This window comes from Prosopis cineraria, unplaced genomic scaffold, assembly GCF_029017545.1.
Source record: "Prosopis cineraria cultivar Desert tree isolate PC_DT_omini unplaced genomic scaffold, ASM2901754v1 PC11, whole genome shotgun sequence".
Taxonomy (NCBI): Eukaryota; Viridiplantae; Streptophyta; class Magnoliopsida; order Fabales; family Fabaceae; genus Prosopis; species Prosopis cineraria.
In genome coordinates this window covers 24,595,580-24,615,977 of record NW_026555342.1, presented here as the reverse complement: position 1 = coordinate 24,615,977, position 20,398 = coordinate 24,595,580, and the positions used below count along the sequence as shown (strand labels likewise).

The window sequence follows — 20,398 nt, the reverse complement described above, 5'->3', positions numbered from 1 at the left end:
CATAGAATTCAAGCTGGATGGTTTAATTAGAGAAAAGCTAAAGGAGTTATTTATGACCGTAAGGTGCCTAATAAACTTAAAGGAAAGTTTTATTGCACTGCTATCAGACCGGCAATGTTATATAGTAGTGAATGCTGGGCTCTAACGGGACAGCAAGAGTATAAAAATTGGAGTAGCATGAGAATGTTACGATGGATGTGCGGACATACACATAAAGATAAAATTCGAAATGAGCACGTATGCGAAAAAGTGAGGGTGGCACCTATTGAGAAAAAAATGGTAGAAAATCGGTTGAGATGGTTTGGACATGTACAAAGAAGACCAAGGGAGGCACCGGTGAGAAGAGTGGAACATATAACTTTGAGTCCGATTAAGAGAGGTAAAGGAAGGCCTAAGAGAACACTCTTGGAAGTTATTGAATGCGATCTCTTAATTAATAATATTCCTAAAAGCTTGATAAATGATAGAGCACAATGACGTCTTGCAATCCATGTAGCCGACCCCACCTAATGGGATAAAGGCTTGTTGTTGTTGTTGTTGTAATGTTTATGGGAAACCAATTTGATAAGTTTGATGTAAGACGTTAACATTCCATTGTAGTGGAAACCAAGGGGAGATGGTGGGAGAGATAAGATCAAATACCTTGAGATGTTTAAAGTTAGAACCAGATGGAAATGTCTTCCCATAGTCGATCAGAGAGCTTTATATTCCTCCCATTACCAATGTTCCACTTTAACTGTTTGATAATGATGTCAGAAACAACTGAAAACACCCTTCCAGATCCATGATGTATCATGGGGTTTCTTGATATGAGCGATCAAACTGAAATCCACATACTTCCTTTTAGAGAAGAACACACTAGAGAATCATCTGGTGCTTGAATCAACCTCTAAATTTGTTTAGCTAGAAGACTTTTATTAACAATATGAATCGATCTGAGCCTCATACCTCTCAAGTGTTTGGATAAGAAGAGGAGATTCTTGTTTGCTAGATGCACTCTTTTCATTTCATCTTGGATTCCCCATAAAAAGTCAATACATTTGACATCTACCTTGTCACAAGCAGACTAATTTGTTTAAAAATTTTAGAGGTTTAATTGATAAAAGTTAAATTTTAAAAACCGAATTGATATATGAGATAAACATAAGGAATCCAAAGTTTCATTATCCCTATTTTGCTTCAAATAAAGGCCTTGATCCTTCTGTGAAATTTCTAAAATTTACGATCTGAGCCTCATACCTCTCAAGTGTTTGGATAAGAAGAGGAGATTCTTGTTTGCTAGATGCACTCTTTTCATTTCATCTTGGATTCCCCATAAAAAGTCAATACATTTGACATCTACCTTGTCACAAGCAGACAATTTGTTTAAAATTTTAGAGGTTTAATTGATAAAAGTTAAATTTTAAAAACCAACCGAATTGATTGATGAGATAAACATAAGGAATCCAAAGTTTCATTATCCCTATTTTGCTTCAAATAAAGGCCTTGATCCTTCTGTGAAATTTCTAAAATTTATGTCTTTCAAGTTTGATTGAAGCTGCTAGAAGGTCCTAAAATGTCGTTTCTTCATAACAATATAGTTATCTGAGATTGAATTAAATTAATTGAACATGTTAAATTTCGATAAGAATCATCATATCAATGCAAAAAGGGACTACATAACCTTATTTGTACAAACTAAAGCAGCCATTAAAATGAGGTCACCTAATTGAAAATGCTTGTCAACTGGAAAAATAATGTTGGAAAAATCATTCAGTTATGTTGAATTCATTGCATTAGAATCAATGCATATGTAGCCCAAAAAGATCATATACTAATATTTATTTGATTTATCATGTTATTACCTTGACTTGGAAATTTGATCTCCCCCTTGTAAGAAATGTTGAATTCTTACGGATAATTAGGATATCTTTTGGCTCAATAAATCATGGCCATTCTTTTTGGTCTGGAATTTATAAAGAAGATGATGAAAAGTATTAATGCGATGATAGGAAATGATTAAATAATATATAATGTTTATGTTTTCCCCCAATTTTTTTTTTTCCACTTTGTTTGTGATAAGATAAGAAAATGATGCGAGATACGATGTTTACTTTTGACCTTGCTGGCTTGATTTTGATATCTCATGTCTAGTCAAGGGGAGATAGCAAATCCTAAAAACATCATGAAATACTAGAAGTGATTATCCATAGATGCTGGGAAGTTTATATACAATGTTATTTAGGATATACATTATATATCAAAATATTATTTTTTTCATTTATTTTACCCAAATAATATCACATTGTGTGTATTTTTTAATTATAACTAATATATATATATATATAAAGCATGAAATGAATTTACATTATGCATATAATATATATACATATTATAATACTAAGTATAAATTCATATAATATGAATTTTATAATAGTGACACATTCAGAATTTTATATTCAGACAAAGAAAATTAATACATGGTGGTATTTCTACTAGCCAACTGAACTTATGTGAGTTGTTGAGTCATTTAGGCCAATTCACCAGCCCGGCTATTCTTTTTTTCAAAAATTTAAAATCACCGTCAGGCACTGGATCAACTAACTAGGGATTGGTCCAACTTAATTAAAGATGTCAAGTCAATTCATCAGTAAAGGGCAAAGGAAGCACTATTTTAAGTGTTCAAATTGGAAAAGCTCTTTTATCTCCAGCAGGAAGAAGAAAGAAAGAATCTTTTTAACCCAGCGAACTCTTTAAGAGGGCATCATATCTATACCTCTTTTCTTTTTTGCAAGCCATAGAGTTTTGAATCTTAAAGCAAGCCTTCCTTGACAGTTACATTCTATAGTGGTAAGCCATTCAACTTAATTAGAGGTCTCAAATTTGAACATCAAGTATGTAGCAACATTATATTCTCAATAAGAGGTATGCCTCCTAAAAAGGTGTCGTCGCAAGTTGTTAATTAGATTAGTTTGGGTGAAAAACTTAGAATACTAGAGTGAAAGAAAATTTAAATCTTGATGACATAATCCACATCACATTATCTTAATTTTTGAGAGATGGGAGAGAGCTTTGATTGTGAATTAAAGGATGAAGTTTGGGTTTGTATTGTGTTTACAAACAATTTGAGCATCTAGGGGTCAACCAAATAATAAAATATAAGTAAATGAAAATGAAAATATGAGTGGCCTATTCCTTAGGTTGGCCCATTTAATATACTCCAAGCTAAATATTTGGTTTTGTTTAGCTTTTTTTTTTTTTTTTTTATCCCCAACCAAACGAGCAGAGAAAATGGGTCATTTACACCAACTCATTTAACACAACTTGTATTTCTGACTTTAGTGAATAGCGATGGAAGATCAGAGTATAAGAAGATGCAAGGTTATTTTTGTCCACCCAAAAAATTCCCTCCAAAACCTTACCTTAGTCCTTCCCTAATATTTTTTTCTAGAATTTATGATCCTCATGAAATGCATTTACGAGAATTATTTTGAGATCCCCCAATACATTTAAATACCACAAGTTTCATTAGCAATCTAGCAAAGAAAAATAACAACTAAAATAATTATCATTTTCTTTTACTAAATTCTCAATAGATCATTTGGTATTTAAATGTGTTGTGTAGAATTGGTGATTAATTCTCGCAATACATTTTTTCTAATAAAAAATGTAAAAGTTAGGTACGAAACTTTCAAATCAGCGTTGTGCGTTTAAGAACCATGCTTATGAATATATAGTAATAGGGAATGGAAATGGAGGCATGCTCTTATATGTAATGAACAGATCAATTTTGATTTTAACTTATCATATACTCTACACATATCTTTGTGCATTTTTCATAAATATGAAACAGAGACTAATTAAAGCACTAGTTCAAAGTTAATCATCAAAATTAGAATTAAACTATGATCAAATCGATTATAAATAAAATATTTTTATTAAACCAAGATCAATGGTTGAGGGTGTTTCAAATCTCTAGTGACGATTTGGGGCTTTAGTGGATTGATTGCGTGAGAGTTCTCAGGGGATGTGATCTTAAGGTATCGCGATGGCCAAAGACCTTTGATGCATACCTCTAGGTGCTAAGAAGATGAAGTTTACCCATTGAAATCGGCATAAGTTGACAATGTGGAGGTATCTTGACGACATTACAGAGGCTGGTGATCTTCGTTGGGTGCCTTTAGACTATGAGATGAGGGACTGGTCCAATCTTCGTTAGTGCGTTTCGCTTGGGTTAGCATCATGGGCTGTGGGTTGGGATATTCGTATTAATGATATGACTAGGGATTTAAAGGTAATATTGTCGGCTCTAGGCTTCAACATTGTGGCAATAACAATATCCTCTCTCTCATGGGTTATGTGTGATTATTGGTTCTAGTATAGTTGATTTCTATGATTAATTTAGTTTGGATGGGGCTTGTGGGAGCCTTTGTTTTCTTGGTTTATTATTGTCTATGTTGGTGCACAATGGTGAAGCAAGCTATATTTCTGGAGTCGATCATTTTTGAACTCCTAGATTTGTTGTGTGTGATGCTCTTGCTATTAAGAAAGGAAACTATATGACGGTCTTGTTATATTTTTTGCCTGAAATTTTCATCTATCGTCCTGCCGAGGTTTGGATTTCTTGTGGTTATGTTTTGGCATACTCATTTAGGCTTTTTGAAGGCAAAGTAGAAAATGATTTGAGGTGGGTTCCCCTAATAGCATGATTGACAATCTGATTTGGTGTGGATTTTGTGTGGAAGTTGGAAGTGTTTGATAATATGCCCCTGTTGCAAGTTATTTTCAAGGTTATATTCTGCTCAAGGGTGATAAGCTTGGTTTCAGGTGGATCCTTTTAATCTTGGTAAAGCGCGGGTGTATAACTTCAAGTGGATTCCAAGTTTATGTTAGCAGTGGGTTATGTTTTCTACATAGCCTACATGGGGATATGCTCGAAAGATAGGGTGTTTATGCCCCTATCCCTACTCGCTTTCTTCCTAGTATCCAATCTTGGAGAGTTGGAAATATGAGCCTACATGAACTATATGAGTTGAAAGAAATGTGAGTTAAGTTGGATTCAACTCACTTTTATATGGATTGAAAAAATCCGCAACTTAACTCAATCCTTAACCTGTCAATCCATTTATTTTTTTATTTTATTTTTTTCATGAATTAAAAAAATACCTAAATGATGTGTTCTAATTTGATATTTTTCATGATTCATTTTAAATATACCAAAATATTAATTTATACTATTTGTGTAAATATATGAATTGATCGACCAAGTAAGTCATGCTCAGTATGGGCTTGTACCACAAAATTTTTTTCCTTTTTCCCCTTTTTTAATTTTTTTTTGAAAAATAATATAGTTAAATGGCCTAACCCTAACCCATTAAGGTTAACTCCGTATGGTTCGTTGGTTTGAGTTAGAAAAAACTTTTTTTGTAATTAACAATTTTTTTCCAACCCAACCTGATTCTTATGATTAGCTATTCAGATCAACCCCATATTCTACTTCCGTTTTGGGTTGGTTCTTCATCAAGCTCTTTAGTCCTTTTTTTTGTCTATTGATGCTTTAATTTTTTTTTTTTTGGGGGGGTTGTTGTTTCAGTTAGTTTGTTTTGTTCTGGCTTGTTTTTTAATATAATTTTTCCTATTGTGTTGTTGAAAAAAAATTTGATCAAAATACTAATTTAATAGTTTAATAGTTGAATTAGACTAGTTGACTTTGGTTTCCATACTATAAGCCAAATGAGGTGTATTATCCACACGAGTTTGCTTTCATTCGTACTTCACTTTCTGGCTTAATATAATATATAGAACCATGCTTTTCCTCTCTCCCCCCTCTCTCCCTCCCCGCTCTCTCTCTCTCTCGTCTCTCTCTCTCATCTGTCTCTCATTTGATTCATGAAAATTTTCAAGTTGGGAGTCACGGATTGTTGTGCGTGGGACAATGACAGGTTTCAAAAGATACCATTTAATGACAGTTAAATCTTAAAAAAAAAATTATACAAAAAATAAGTTATAAATATCAATTTGAATGATATGTAACATCAATTTTACTTGCAAATTAAAAATTACATTTGTCCAAATGGATATTTGTAACTTATTAAAAAAAATTGTCAAAAACCTAGCTATCATGAAATTGATCTTTTTGAATCCAAGTGTCATTCTTTCTTCTTGTATTCATGTGTTCCTCCGTGGTATTTAACTCTGCTTCCTATGATTTCTGAATTTGTTATCAGATGGAGACTGATTGCGTGATATATCTCTTTGAAAGGGTAGAAGAAGGTGATATGTGGTTACAGAATGAGAAGAATATTAGAGACTTTTAATGAAGAGAAAAAAAAAAAACAGAATATTAGAGACTAGAGTGATTGATAATTTACGTTGGATTTAGTCCACCCTGGGTGGTGTTGGGCCAAGCCCATTTTGTGTTAGGGGTCCATTTGCTAATAGATTAAAATTATGGTATTAAGGCCTAATTTACATCTTTTTGGAATTGGAGAGAACAGTTATTTTTCCCAAGGGAAAATTACAGCGAAGGATCTAGAGGAAATGATATTTAAAAATAAGGATCTTGAAAATCATAATCATTTATGAGGACCAAATACTGAAATATAAATTTAAAAACACTCGATTGCCCTTAATTATATATCCTCCATATTTCCGGGTCACATCTCATGTTATCCTACAAAGAGAATTAGATGTGAAAATTCTTCACGCCCCTCCCGAAACTTGACAACGTAACAGCATAAATCCTTCAGTCTCTAAAACTCAACGGCAATTTCCATGATCTATTTCTCCCTTGCCTACTATGTTATCATCTTTTCTACCCATTGGAATATGCTTTGGAGAACAAACGAAAATTGATTAATTAAATTAGTAAGAATCTAACCTAAGCAAACTACGAAAATATTTACATGCTTTTTTGGAGATGGGGTTTTAATTTAGTGGAGACGTAAGAGAATGGATCGGAGAAAAGGCATGGAAACTTAAATCTTCACACATGATTTGTTTTTAGGCATTGTTTGACTGATTTAATAATAAAGGTTGAAAGTCAATTTTATTCACCTTGATCCTTCATTCTAATTTTAACTTTTATGATCTCTTTTTATAATAATATTAACAATTTTAGATCCATCTCCCTAATTATTCCTTTTCCCAAACCTCACACATTGGGTGGAGGAGTTAGTTCAGGGGACGGGGCCTCTCCTCTCCTTTCTCTCCAATTTTCAATCTTCATCATTTATAATTAAAAAATAATCTGATAAAATGATATGAATGGTAAGGATTGGAGAAGTAGAGAGAGAGGAGGGGGGGACCCCTTCTCTTGTTCATAACACGAATAGCAAAACTATTTCTTCTCTTTCTCTCAAGCTCTCTGTTTTCTCAATCTTTGTCGGTATATTTGCTTTGTGCTAAAGATTGAGTTCCTGTTCTAAATCATTTTCTGCGTGGTTTCAAGTATTATTGACCAGAAGCCAGCAAGAGCTCTTTACTGAGGCTGGAATAGTGGTATGTTTTCCAACTCCAAAATCTTACAATTTACCAAGTTCAAACAGTAAGAGATGGGTTTAGAGGGAGGAGAATTTGGATATGAAAAATCTCAATAATTGTATAGTTCTTCTCTCAGCTATTGAATATGTCATGTTTCTTCTTCATGACCATTTGGTCATGACTGCGAAGACAGTAAAATGATGACACAAACAAATACTCATCGGAAAAGACCTTCTTTAGCAATATATGATTTCGAACGAAGCTTTCCTGCTTTCATTGGCCGAAACATTGTGCAATCAATTTATCAAGCTAATCACTTAAATCAATATATGATGCAAGATTAATAATAAGCAGCATTAATCATAATAGAATAATTCACATATTAATTCTAGGCAATGCGTGAAATTCATATTAAATTTAAGGAAAAAAATATACAAAATTGAACGAAATACACTTTAATTTTTAAAACAAAATACAATAGTTAATTGATAACAAAATGAACCGTTTGACTGACTAGTATAATGAAAATGAGCATACATGTGATTCACACACAAGGGTGAGAAACTGAGAATGATATTCCATTCCATTAAGTTAACAAATGATTTCATTACCTCAACCAAGTAAATCAGCAAGAAACGGTGAGAATGATAAGCATATGCCTCCAAGAATGTACTCGCTCCAACCCATAACTTCATGCCCAGAAGGCAGGTACAAAGGGGAGATGAAAGCAGCTTTCAAGTTCTCAGCAGCAATTTCAGAAAAGACAATTTAGACTTTGTCATCAGACAAAACATTGGCCAAGTGTCCAGTCCAATGTCTTTTTTCTATCCTTCAATCTGGCCAGCCTGGCCCAAAGTGACCCGGCAAGACCAAGCCAATTAGGCCACCAGACATGATAAACACCCCTACCTCTAAAGTCTCAATTTTAGAAGCAAGGCTGCTGCAAACATCTGAAACAACGGATGGTCAACAAAGCTCTAATCATCATCTTCTCTCTGGTGGTGCTCTTGATCTTCAAACAAGTCCTCAGGAGGGTCATAGACGATCATGCCAGGGAAAAGTTCTAAGAAGTCGTCTTTTACCTGTTCTCTTAGTTCTGGGTAGGGAATAAGTCCCTTCAATATCACTCGAAAGGGTAATGAAAGAGGAGGGTCAGGAGATTGCCTCATTTCTTCATATATGTTCATTGCCTCTGAGGGCAAGCCACTGTCCAAACAAGTTCTAATGATGTCTCCAAATGTATGTTGATCAAAAAGAACCTCCTCTCTTTTCAAATCTTCCCAAACCCTCTTTATTTCCTTCACCCCTTGTTTCTTGCGAGCATCATGAGCATGTCTCTGTAAAAGTACATATCTGGCCGGTACCATATTTCTTTGCGCACGATATCATACAACTATGACATAAATATTTGTCATTCAAAGGTATACAACCATGTTGCATAACATAGAACACCTTACTGTCAGTGTACAAAACATCTGGTCGATAACTAAGAATATGTGACCCAAGGTTTAAATAAATTCAAACAAGCCCAAAATTAATTTTTGACAGTTGAAACAGATTTCAGCACCTCTGATTCAACAAGGTTGACAAATTTTTCCATTTCTAGCTCAACAAATTTGGGGAATGACACATGATTTTTCCTCCATGATGGCCCAAAAACTGGGAGCCAACTCTAACTGAAATAACCACTCTGTTCGTTTCTAGGAAGAAGCAAGAAGCATGGACACATGCTGAAATTTCCAAATGACTATTTATGCAAGGCCGGGAACAATACAAAACAACTACACTAAAATTTTGTTCACTCTAATGCTAGAAAGTGGCAGCAACAACCACGAGAGTTCAAGACTGCAGTTTAGGCTCTAAAGTTTGAAATAGGACTAATTAAAAGAGACCAGAAGAATCAATTAAACATAAAAGCAGAGGCAAGAGGATATGCTTTTCTGCTTTGTTTTTTTAATAGCCAAATGGATTCAATTAAAACGGAAAAGGAACTGGGATACAGATAGCTAAATGATATTCCTCCTATATCAAGTTGACCAAAAACGTTAATAGGTAAATTCAAGTTTTTAGAATTCTATGAGCCAAACAAGAGCAAACAGATATCAGATCACAATTTAGAACAGGTCTACAACTGAATTGTGCCATTCAATTTTAAAACAAGGGCAACAACATAAACAGGCATAGAGATAATTAAGACTAAATGATATTGAATTAAATAATTCACAGGACCATAATCCATTGATCAAGATTTGTTCCCTACTTCTCCAAGAGTGCTTGCAAGTCTTTGCCAATCCTAAATGCACGAGGAATTGAATTACTGGTAGAAAAACCACTTGAAGCAAGAAAATCATACAGCACTTGACAAGATCAGAACAACTGAGGTTTAAAAAAATTACCCCAAAACTATTCATTTATCACTTACGCCCAGTTCAACAGTGTAACTTCTCCCTCATGGTCCCTTTTATATCAAATATACATTATATACACAAATGGATAAAGTCTTCAAAATAAGAAAAATTAGATTAAACTCCTATAAATATGGAAGCTACGTCATGACAGACAGCAACGAGGCCTGGATGGATCTTTAGCAACTCAACCGGGTAATAAAGCCACTCCAATTCTATTTCAGTTACCCTTCTTATATTTTGACTGCTACCAAAAATAACACCCAAAAAAAAAAAGGGGGAATTGAAGACTTAAAGTTGCCACATTGAGAAATGGTTTCGCACAAAAGAACTAGGACATCAATTAAGATGGTGTTCAGTAGGTACATGGTATATTATGTTTCCAATAATTAGCAATCCTAATTATAAGATATTTAGACGTAATAGATTTTAAAAAAAAATTAAAAACAAAATCCATGTTTTTGTATCATTGGTATCCTTGATAACAAATAATAATATTTTCCTATGTCTTGAACTTAATCATTTTTAAATAGATTTTCAAGAACATCGGAAATTAAGACTTCAAGGTATTAAACACCGCATAACTATCCAAGTGACATAATTAGCTTTCCAAGTTCTATGTTTCATAGAAGGAGTTATAAAAACTTCAATTATAAACAGTCATGTAGAGCTGTAAGCTCTGCAGACCAAAATTCCACCAATGAACATATCAAACAATTGTTCACACTCAAGTATAAAAATCGCAGAAGGAGAGAACAGGTGGAGAAATTAGGAACCTTCATGCAGAGAAAGACCTGGTCTTGCCTCTGGAACTCGGCAAGCACGGCTACGAGATCAGACTTGAGCAAGCGAGAGACATGAGAGCGGATGAAGCGGTCGAGCCGTACCGGATGGGACTGTAGCCTTTTGAGCTCTTTGGCAACGATCAGGCCTTCTTTACCCATCTCCTTCTTCCGCCGCCATATGGATAAGCTAGGGCTCGACGCAGAATGCGAGACCGACGCCGAACCAGAAAGAAATCGAAGGCTTTTGATATGGAGAGTGCAACAGATTTGTTGATGAAGCTCTTCGCAGTGCATTCGCAGCAATACGCAGCGACATGGAAGGAAGATGACAATGCTAAGACCGTTTTTGTTTCAATCTTCAAGTATCCCTCCAAGTCTACTAAAGACACACGGAATGAAGCTAAGAAGATGTTTGTAGGCCTGCAGTCTAAGCCCAAGGAACCCACTAAAGAAAGTCACAGAACTGATAATGGGCCGAACTCAATTCTGGGCCATAAAAGGAATGAACGGTTACAAGAAGGCCCAATAACTTCTTAATGAAAGAGGAACGCACGGTCAACGCATGGACTCTTTGGAGGGGAATGATGACAACGCGCAATGACCTCTGGCTTGAAACAAAGGAGGAGGACAGAAAGGTAAGTCGGTGTTAGAAGAGAGGTAGAATCGATGATTCCACTAAGTCTTTGAGGTGTCGTTTTCGCTGTCCTTTTTATTCTTTATTTTATGAATATTTTAGTCTGAAATTGTAGAGTGACTGCCTCCAAAACTTTTTGGTGGTCGTGCTCGAGTCAGTGGAAAGAAGGCGAATACATTGTTAGAAATTTGGACTTTAATAACTGGCTTAGACTCGATGCTTCAAAATATGCAGGGGGAATTGGAATTTTGGATATTCTTGAATGAGGAAGATATCTTCTACCACCTAACCTATTCATGTTTATATCATGAGGTTAAAATATGAAAGAATTGTAATTAAATACTTTTAAGAGAATTATTTATAAACAATGACTAACAACAAGTCATTATTCAAAAAAAAAAAGTCTTAGTTATCATTTTAACAACAAATAATTTTGCATTGGTATAGTCTATGAATACTTCTTTTACTAGATCTTTAGATGTAATTCTCCCTTAAAAAATAATCATCCATTCTAGTTATCTTATATGTATGCAGAACCCTTAATGTCATCTCCGTAGGCCTCTTTGGGATGACTTACGGAAGCTAAGTTGGACCATGTATACATCAAAAGCCATGGCCTTAGGCCTAAATTTTTTTTTTTCCTTATATTCTATATAATTGGTCATTATTTATCACGTTAAATATTGATATTAATTAAATATTTTTATTAAGAATTTATTTCTTGTTTATACCCTATACAACCACTCATCATTTGTATGTTAAACATTAATATTAATTATATCTTCTTATTAAAAACTTATTGCCTCAGATTTCACTACACTTGTCACTCCCATTCTCAATACTAATCTCATTCCCAATATCAATTAATTATTTTCTAATAGAAGGGTAACATGCATTTACTCTATTAAAAGATTAAACTCTTTTCAAATACATATGCTGTTTATAGAATATTATTAATAATACCACTAATAGTTACTATTATTAAAGAAATTTTTTAAAATTAAAATTGCTTAAATTTAATTTAAGATCAGTCATGTTATAAAATAAATTCAATGGATTGCTACATTATCTAGTGAAAGTGAAATGTTAGAATTATTTGATTATAAAATTTAAATATCTAATCTTGCTCAAAAGTTAGAAAAGTAATATGAAGATAAACAAATGACAACATATTAGACATTTTAAATAATTTTGTCTTAAGCTTCAAAACATCTTCACATGGCTTGAAGTTTCACTCTACAGGATCTTTCATTTTGAAATATGTTTGGTTAGAGTTTTTTGAAGTGAAGAGAAATGGCGCCCTTCTCCTCATTTGGTTAAGAACTTTTGAAGGGGAGGGGAGCTCCCTCATATTGCTCCCCTCCAATTTGGGAGGTTTTTTAGAGAGAAACTAAAATTTTTAATCATTTGTCCTTCATTTTTGACTAATTGCGCTCTTCCACTGTGGCAACCACCACTTATGAACTCAATTCCCTATCTTGATAAAAAAATAATCCTTGTGGCATGTATGACTAGGTTTAACTTTGTTGCACAATTTGATTATGCAAGATCTAGACAGAGTGGGTGTGATTAGGTTGACAAAGTGTGATCAAATGGTGGATTTAGAAGGATATACTAGTAAATTAAAGAACAAAAAAGCAATTAAAACCTCCCTCCTAACGAGCAGTGTAAATTATTTACTTTATATAAGGAGCATGATAAATGATAATTTTATATATTTTTATCCTTTTAATTTAGAATTTTAAATTTTTTTAAAGCTAATTGAGTTTAATTGGATATTATTTAATTTTATTAGCCAATCTTTAGTTTTTGAATTTTAATTAATTAAATCTTGAGTTTTAAAATATAAATGATATCTTTGATATTTTACACAATTTCTATTTTATTTTATTTTATTTGTACAAATTTTTTAAATTTAATTTGAAAGATATTAATATAGATTATGTTGAATAAGAAGAATATGAGCATGTTTGGAGATCAAATCAAGAATCAAATTTTAAAATTTTTGTTTATATTTATTTTGGGTAATTTAATGTAATTTTAATTAGGATTATTTAGGATAGTTTTGCCTTTTAATAAATTATTCGGTTTTATTTGAAAAAAAAAAAACGCACACATCACGCATGAGAGACGCACAATTGTTTATATGTAAAGCAAGCCACAGAGTACACAAAGGATGGCTTGATGTAATCAATCAGAAACTATAATCTCAAACTTTATATTTAGAAAAAATTTTATATTAATTTTATTTTAATTTACTTTTCTTCTTCTCTATCTTTAAATTTTATGCTTTAATTGATATTGTTGATTAGAGTAATTTTATTATATAATTTTTTATTTGTAAATGTTATCTAAGGTTTTACTTACTATAATCAATTGATATAATAACATAGGAGTAATTTGGTTTAATTTTGAGTAATTATTCATGCTTTATTTCTGGTATGACTAACATAGAATAGTTATTAAGTTATGGGTTAAGAGATATTTTAATTAATTCATAATTTAATTTCTTAGTTCATTCTTGAATGATAATTAAAAAAATATATAATGAAACCTGAATAATAAAGTTAAATAAAATTAATTTATTTGTGGATGAAGATGATTAAGTTTAGGTGATTGAGTTGTGATTGCGCTACTTGTGCTTGATAATGTTATCAATTAAACTTGTTTTAATTATTTAATTTTAATTTAGTTTTTTAAATTAATTTCATCATAAAAAAACCCCCCATTATTTAGCTTTTTATAATCCTAATTCAAGTAATTAATACATTGACTCTAAAAGAGATGACCTAGGTTATGCTTTATGACAAATCTAATTTTTATTAATTTTAATACTATTCAACAATAGTGTCAGAATAATTTTGAAACTAAACTAATTTATAAGAATATAATAGTAAATTAATTATTATATCACCTCCCCCCCTAAACTAAAAACAAGGTATTATTAAAAATCCATTCCCTTCCTCCCCCTCCTTCAAACCAAACACACCCTAATAGGGGATTTTAATTGTAATGATGCAAAAGTTAATTGAAATTTAAAATTGAGGCAAGGCATTTTAATGATACTTTTATATATATCTTGTATAGATTTACCAAGTAGGAAAGTTGGTCTAGTGATAACTAAGCTACTCTTGCATTAGCGAAGTCTTAGGTTCAAACCATTTTAGGGCAAGAGAAGAATTTTTTTTTAAACTAATACTTTGGCTAAATTACCATTTCGTCCCTATGAATTTTTTTTTAAGGGTTAATATCCAATTTTGTCTAATTACTTTTTTATAAGAGCATTAGGCACCTTATACTCTTAAGTGGAGCAAATTTCTCCCTAATTTTTTTTAAAGGAGAAAAAACTCCATTTTTGTCAATTGGCTATTTATTCTTCCCTTAAATGGTAACTTGTCATTATGTGGGGCCAGAAAAAAAGATTGACTTGGCATAGTCAGACCCTCCTTTTAACCCGCTATGTGGCTCCCCTTGTTATAACATCAATCACAAAATATTTTTAGAGGATAAAAAATTTCCTTCTCGAATGCTAAGTCCCTCCAATGCAGAATAGATTGGCATTTTGTTGCATTTTGTTGCCTATTTTCATATCATTTGGAGTGAACACATTCATATAAACTGCACAAGAAGATTGAGTGTTTTTTTGGAATCAAGTGTAAGAAAATGAATCACAAACCCAAAATTAGATAAGAAAATTAATCATGGAAGAAGCAATTCATTCATAAATTCAAAAAATTACAATAACAATTAGCAATCTATTTGACATAAATGTACAAAAAATTACAAGAATAAAATCATGTTGCGTTGTCGCATTCAAAAATATGGATTTGCTATGAAATATCAACCCAAACTAGATCTAGATAAGAATCAACAACCTCAATTGTGATGTTCAAGTGTGCCTTCTTAGTTTGTTCATCTACACTAGCAAAACATGTTTTCTAAGCGAGAGAATGGGTTTGAAGGCTTTGAATTGGAGAATCTTTAGTGCTAGCACCTTGCTCACAGCGTCTATTGTAGAAGGCAAATCAAGAGATGAAGAAGTTGAAGAGGAGAAATAGTAGCACAAGTACCTCACTCACAGTGCTTATCATAAAAGGCATTCTTCTCAACCTTAGTCACTGCATGGTTCAGATCAATTCCTTGAACACCTAGTGCAGCTCTAGTTAGACACAATAGAAGCAATAAAAGTAATAAAACATTGAAAGTTGAAAGAAGGGAGGGAAGGAAAGTGAGTGAGGAGATTTAGATTTTGAACGATTGAAAGTAATCAAGGTTAGAATCATTGAATGAAGAAAATTGAGATTTAGGTTTTGGATAAAAGTAGAGTGAAGACACGGATGGAGGAGAGAAGAGAGAGAGAGAGAGAGAGAGAGGGAAAGGAAGTAAGTGAAAGGGGAATAAGCTACACGGGAGAAGTTAAAATGTTTTCTGACAAGGAAGCCAAGTTAGATCAAATTTTCCTAGCCTATGTCTTGCATATCATCATATAATAGGGGAACAAATGGCTAGTTGATAGAAGGACACTTTTGCTCCCTCAGAAAATAGTTTAAGGGAGAATTTGCTCTACTTAGAGTATAATATGTTCAGTACTCTTAGAAAAAAAAGAAAAAATAAAATTACACCTTAACACTTTTAAAAGAGAAAAGAATCAAAGATAAAATTGATTGAAAGGTTCTTCCCTACTTCATTGCTATCAATCAAGAGAGATTAAGAGAGAGAAGCATGCTTAAATCCTACCCTTGCTCTTTGGTCTTCCTCTATCATTCTTCTCATCTATCGTCAACTATAGTGTGTGGTCTTCCTCCTTTATTCATGCATCATGATAGGGTACTACCGTTGGTCCTTTCCTTTACCATTTTTCCTTGTTTCCCATTGTCAAAATCCTTACCTCCTTTGCCCCTATGGTCATGTAAGTGTGTTCAAACCTTCGTCTCCTTTCACCTTCATCCTTATTCATTCATTAATGGCGACTATGGAAGCATCGTAATCTACCTCCTTCGACAATGCTATGGTGCATGTGCATGAGATTCTTCTCTCTCCCTTGTTCTGCACTGTGAACTCCTCCTTTGCTTTTGTGTCATTGGTGGTTTGAGGGAAAACACTTTGATTCTTCACTTTCCTTTTGTTGTGTACATGTGTTTGTGGGTTGAAATTATGAATTTTTTCCTTCCTTTCTACATTGTTGTGAGTAACATGGATATAGGGATTTAATTTTTTTGAGTTAAGATTGATTTCTTTGTTGAATGAATTGAACCTGGGAGGTTGAGTAATTCAGCATCTATATTAGCAAATTTTAGGAAATGAATTGAAGAGGAAGAACTTGGAATATTAGTTTAATATTGAATGTTTGTAAGATGTTCAATAAAATGCTTATTATGAGAGTTTTGCTTCATTATGTATTGTTAATATTGTTAATCTAACAAGAAACATAATTTGGCTTGGGCATTGTTTAATTGTAAATCTTATTTAAGTCCTAGATTATTGAGTTATATGGTTGACAATTTATAAGATATATCATCATTTTAGAATATGCTTGAAAATTGTTGGGAAAGAAAATTTAGGGTTACAAATTTTATTGAATGGTTTGCAATATCATATATTAAGTGTTTAATAGAAAGCCTAAGAGAAGATTTTATTTTAATTAAATTATTAGCTATGGATGAATATTAAAGAGAATCTTTGTGTGTAAATTAGGGTCCTAGAGCTCCAAAGTTATTGTGATTAAATATTGGTTGTGATTATGTGGGATAGGGTTTACTGAACTTATTGAAATTTTAATTAGACCCTATTATTTTTATAGGGTGTTTGGAAGAAGAAAAATTTAACTGAAGCTATAAGATGTAAATTTTGAATTGTAGAATCTATCAAGTAAGTGGATAGTGTCCCAACTGATTTGTCCATAAAATTATTTTTTTAAAATATTATATTTTATGTAGATTATTTTAATAACAACTATGTTAAGTATTGGATATTTTGCTATTTAAATTTCTTATCTTGTGAAATTATAAAGTGATGGTGAAGAATAATTAAATTATGGCATGTGCATACTTTTCCTTATGAAATATACCTTAAAGATTGATGAAATTATTTTTATTAGTCTTGATAATTTTGGTTACTCAATAAATGCAAGCATGGACATTAGTTATTAAATTTTAATTTTGGCAAATTTTGATGCTTAAAACTATTTATGTGAGTTTAATTTTTAGAATGAAATTATATTTTAATAGTGATAATTTTCTTTCATGTTTGAAAATGAATTTGAGGAGACTTTATACAAAACATTAATTGTTAGCAGTAATTTTGTTAGCCTTTAGCACTCCATGGTCAATGTGTAGCTAGTTCAATTTGATTTTCATAAGCTCTGTTCTCACATTTATTATTCATGAGTTCAACACCTATATTTATTTTATAGCTTCAAGCCACATTTTGTTAGTGCTACCATCATGAATTGTGTGTCCATATTGTTTTATAGCTCAAACTGTGTTTGGTTACTTATCCTTATGGGTATGCGTTAACATTTGTGAATTGCTCTAATAAGTCTCTAAAATATGAATTCTTCAATAATTGATGATTTCATACTCTTATGGTTTTTAATTAGTAAATGTTATTATTTTTATTAATTTATTTAGTCTATTTTACTTGTCAAGATTAAATGTTAAAGTTGCTTTATCATTAGGGATCTAAAGGTTTTGATATTAAAGTTGTATAGAAATTTTTATTTTAAGTTTACTAATTTTATTATATTGAATTCCTTTCCTTTAATTTCATAACTATTGAAAATTATTCATTTTAATCTTAAAAATGTTATGATTGGGATGTTATTCACTAGAAAGTTTTAGTTGGTTCATATAATGTAGTTGATATTATATGTCCTACTGACTTCATATAATGTAGTTGATATTATATGTCCTACTGACTACTGAGGGAATTTTTGTGGAACTAGGTAGATATTTGTTTTGTAAATATCTCCTTTTAATGTAATTATAAAAATTTATGTATTATATTTTGAAGATAAGATTACGTGCACTGCATAGACTATAGTTAGGATCCTTAGCGTTGTTATGCACTTGGGTTGGTTGTTTGGAAGGAGTAGATCCTGGTTATTGTGATTTTTTGTTTGAAATTATGTTGTAGTTTTTTGAAAAATTTTATTTATAGAGGAGTGTTCCACCAAATTTTACAAATACACCTGCATGCTTGTATATTAAGGCTTTTGTTTGAGAAAAAAATATTAAGATGTCCTAGATTCAATACAAAATATAAAGACAATTTTAAAAATAGAAAGTCTTCTTAAATTAAGGCTTAAGGAATATGTATTTTATATACATATCTTATGCCGGTCACTCTTATATTTCAAGGCATGATTTATGCCTACCTCTCTTTAAAGGATATTGGGTGGCTCTCATATAACTAATTCTTTAAGATATTCGAGAATTGAATCCAAAGACCAAACATTCTTAAAGTTGATTATCTGGATGCATTTTTACTTGGGAGAGAAACCTTATAAAGGAAGAATTGATTAGGCTTTTTCCAATGTCTATTGGAATAATATTTTCCTCTCCCTAATGTTTTATCATATGAGTAAATTTGGGTTGATCCATCACCTAATCTTTGTGTCTTATGGTTTTGGGGTAAATTTTTGCTACACTAAAACCCCTTTCAGATTTCAGCCTTCTTGGTTATTGGAATATAGATTCCTTGACATTGTTAAAAACTTAATGGAGTTTGGGAGTTGGTCTAATAAGGTTATAAGTTCACTTGAGATGTTACTGATTGGAATAAGAATAGAGCTAGTATCATCCCGACAATAAAAAGAACTCTGCTAAAAAGAAATGAAGGTATTGAGCATGCTAGAAGTAAGTAGGGCTCTAAATACTTGATGTAAACAAAGAAGGAGCTATGGAATCAATATGATATAGTTCTCGTCCAAGAAGAACTAATTTGGCACCAATAGTCTAGATGCAACTTGTTGAAATGGGATGATAGGAATAATAGTTTCTTTCATACTTTTACAATTATTAGGAGGAATGATTGTAGAAGTTCCTAAGAAGGGGAATTAGCTAAGGAGATAAAAAAAAAAAGAGGAATAATATCATTATAAATGTTGAAGTAAGGAAAGAAGAAAATCACATGAGAGATTTCATCTTGGTTTAACCAATCACTTTCCATGTAATAAGACATATTATTTACATACTTTTATTAGCTAATCAAGGCCATTTTACATGTGCATACATGTGAAAATGCATTTATATTGCAATCATGATGAAAATATGCCTAAGATTTCATGCATTAGGGTTATTTTAGTCCAAAAACATACTTTTTTAATATTTACACGTAATGCATTAGAATTATGTTTTTTGATGGGAGATGATTAGTGGTCTAAATAGTTTTATTAATTTATCTTAGTTTGGGAATTATTAAGAAAAGAAAACATCTAAAGTTGTCTCTCTAAATAATTTTTAGTTTGGCCTAAATTTTGTGTTTTGCATGCGCACCTACACACTTGGTTATTGTAGGCCTTTATTTGACTTTACCCTTGACATTTTCTCCTAATTTGGATGAATATTCTGCATTTTAAATTCTATTATTTGATATCACACATTAGATGAATTGATTATATGATAAAATGTGACATAGGTGGAGACACATGTGATATGAAGACATAAGTCCAAGGCAACTTCAATATGACCAAATGGCTAGAAGTGGCATGAATCATAGAGGAAAAAGGTACAGCATGTAACGATATCCTCGACATTACCAAACACACGAAATACCAACACAAAACACCATTATGATAACAGAATATTTAAATCCCTTATAAAAGGCTATCATAATTCAAGGTTAGAAAGTTTAAAAACTTAGGATCATAATAAAACCATTTTAAAGGATCATTTGAACTCAAATTATAGTTAAAATTAATTAAACAAGACAACGAAAGCAAGAGAATCATCACATTTAAAATATTAAACGATCTAGAAAATTTACCCAGAAAAGATACAGTACATCGCATTGTAGTGCATTGTCTGCCATGATGGACTGCATAGAGGGAAATGTCCCTCTTTGTGCCTCAAACCGCAACACGATGGTCAATGCACCGCTGCACACACCATTAA

The 20,398-nt window shown here is 32.1% G+C and overlaps 1 protein-coding gene across 1 annotated transcript; it reads right to left on the bottom strand.

The window, feature by feature from the left end:
* Positions 1-7,880: 7,880 nt before the first annotated feature.
* LOC129286758 (pentatricopeptide repeat-containing protein At1g62350-like) lies at positions 7,881-10,986 on the bottom strand. Its single transcript, XM_054922775.1, is given in 3 exon segments — positions 7,881-8,767; positions 8,770-8,854; positions 10,643-10,986. Coding segments are annotated over 3 exon segments (717 nt in total). The 5' UTR covers positions 10,946-10,986; the 3' UTR covers positions 7,881-8,438.
* Positions 10,987-20,398: the final 9,412 nt, after the last annotated feature.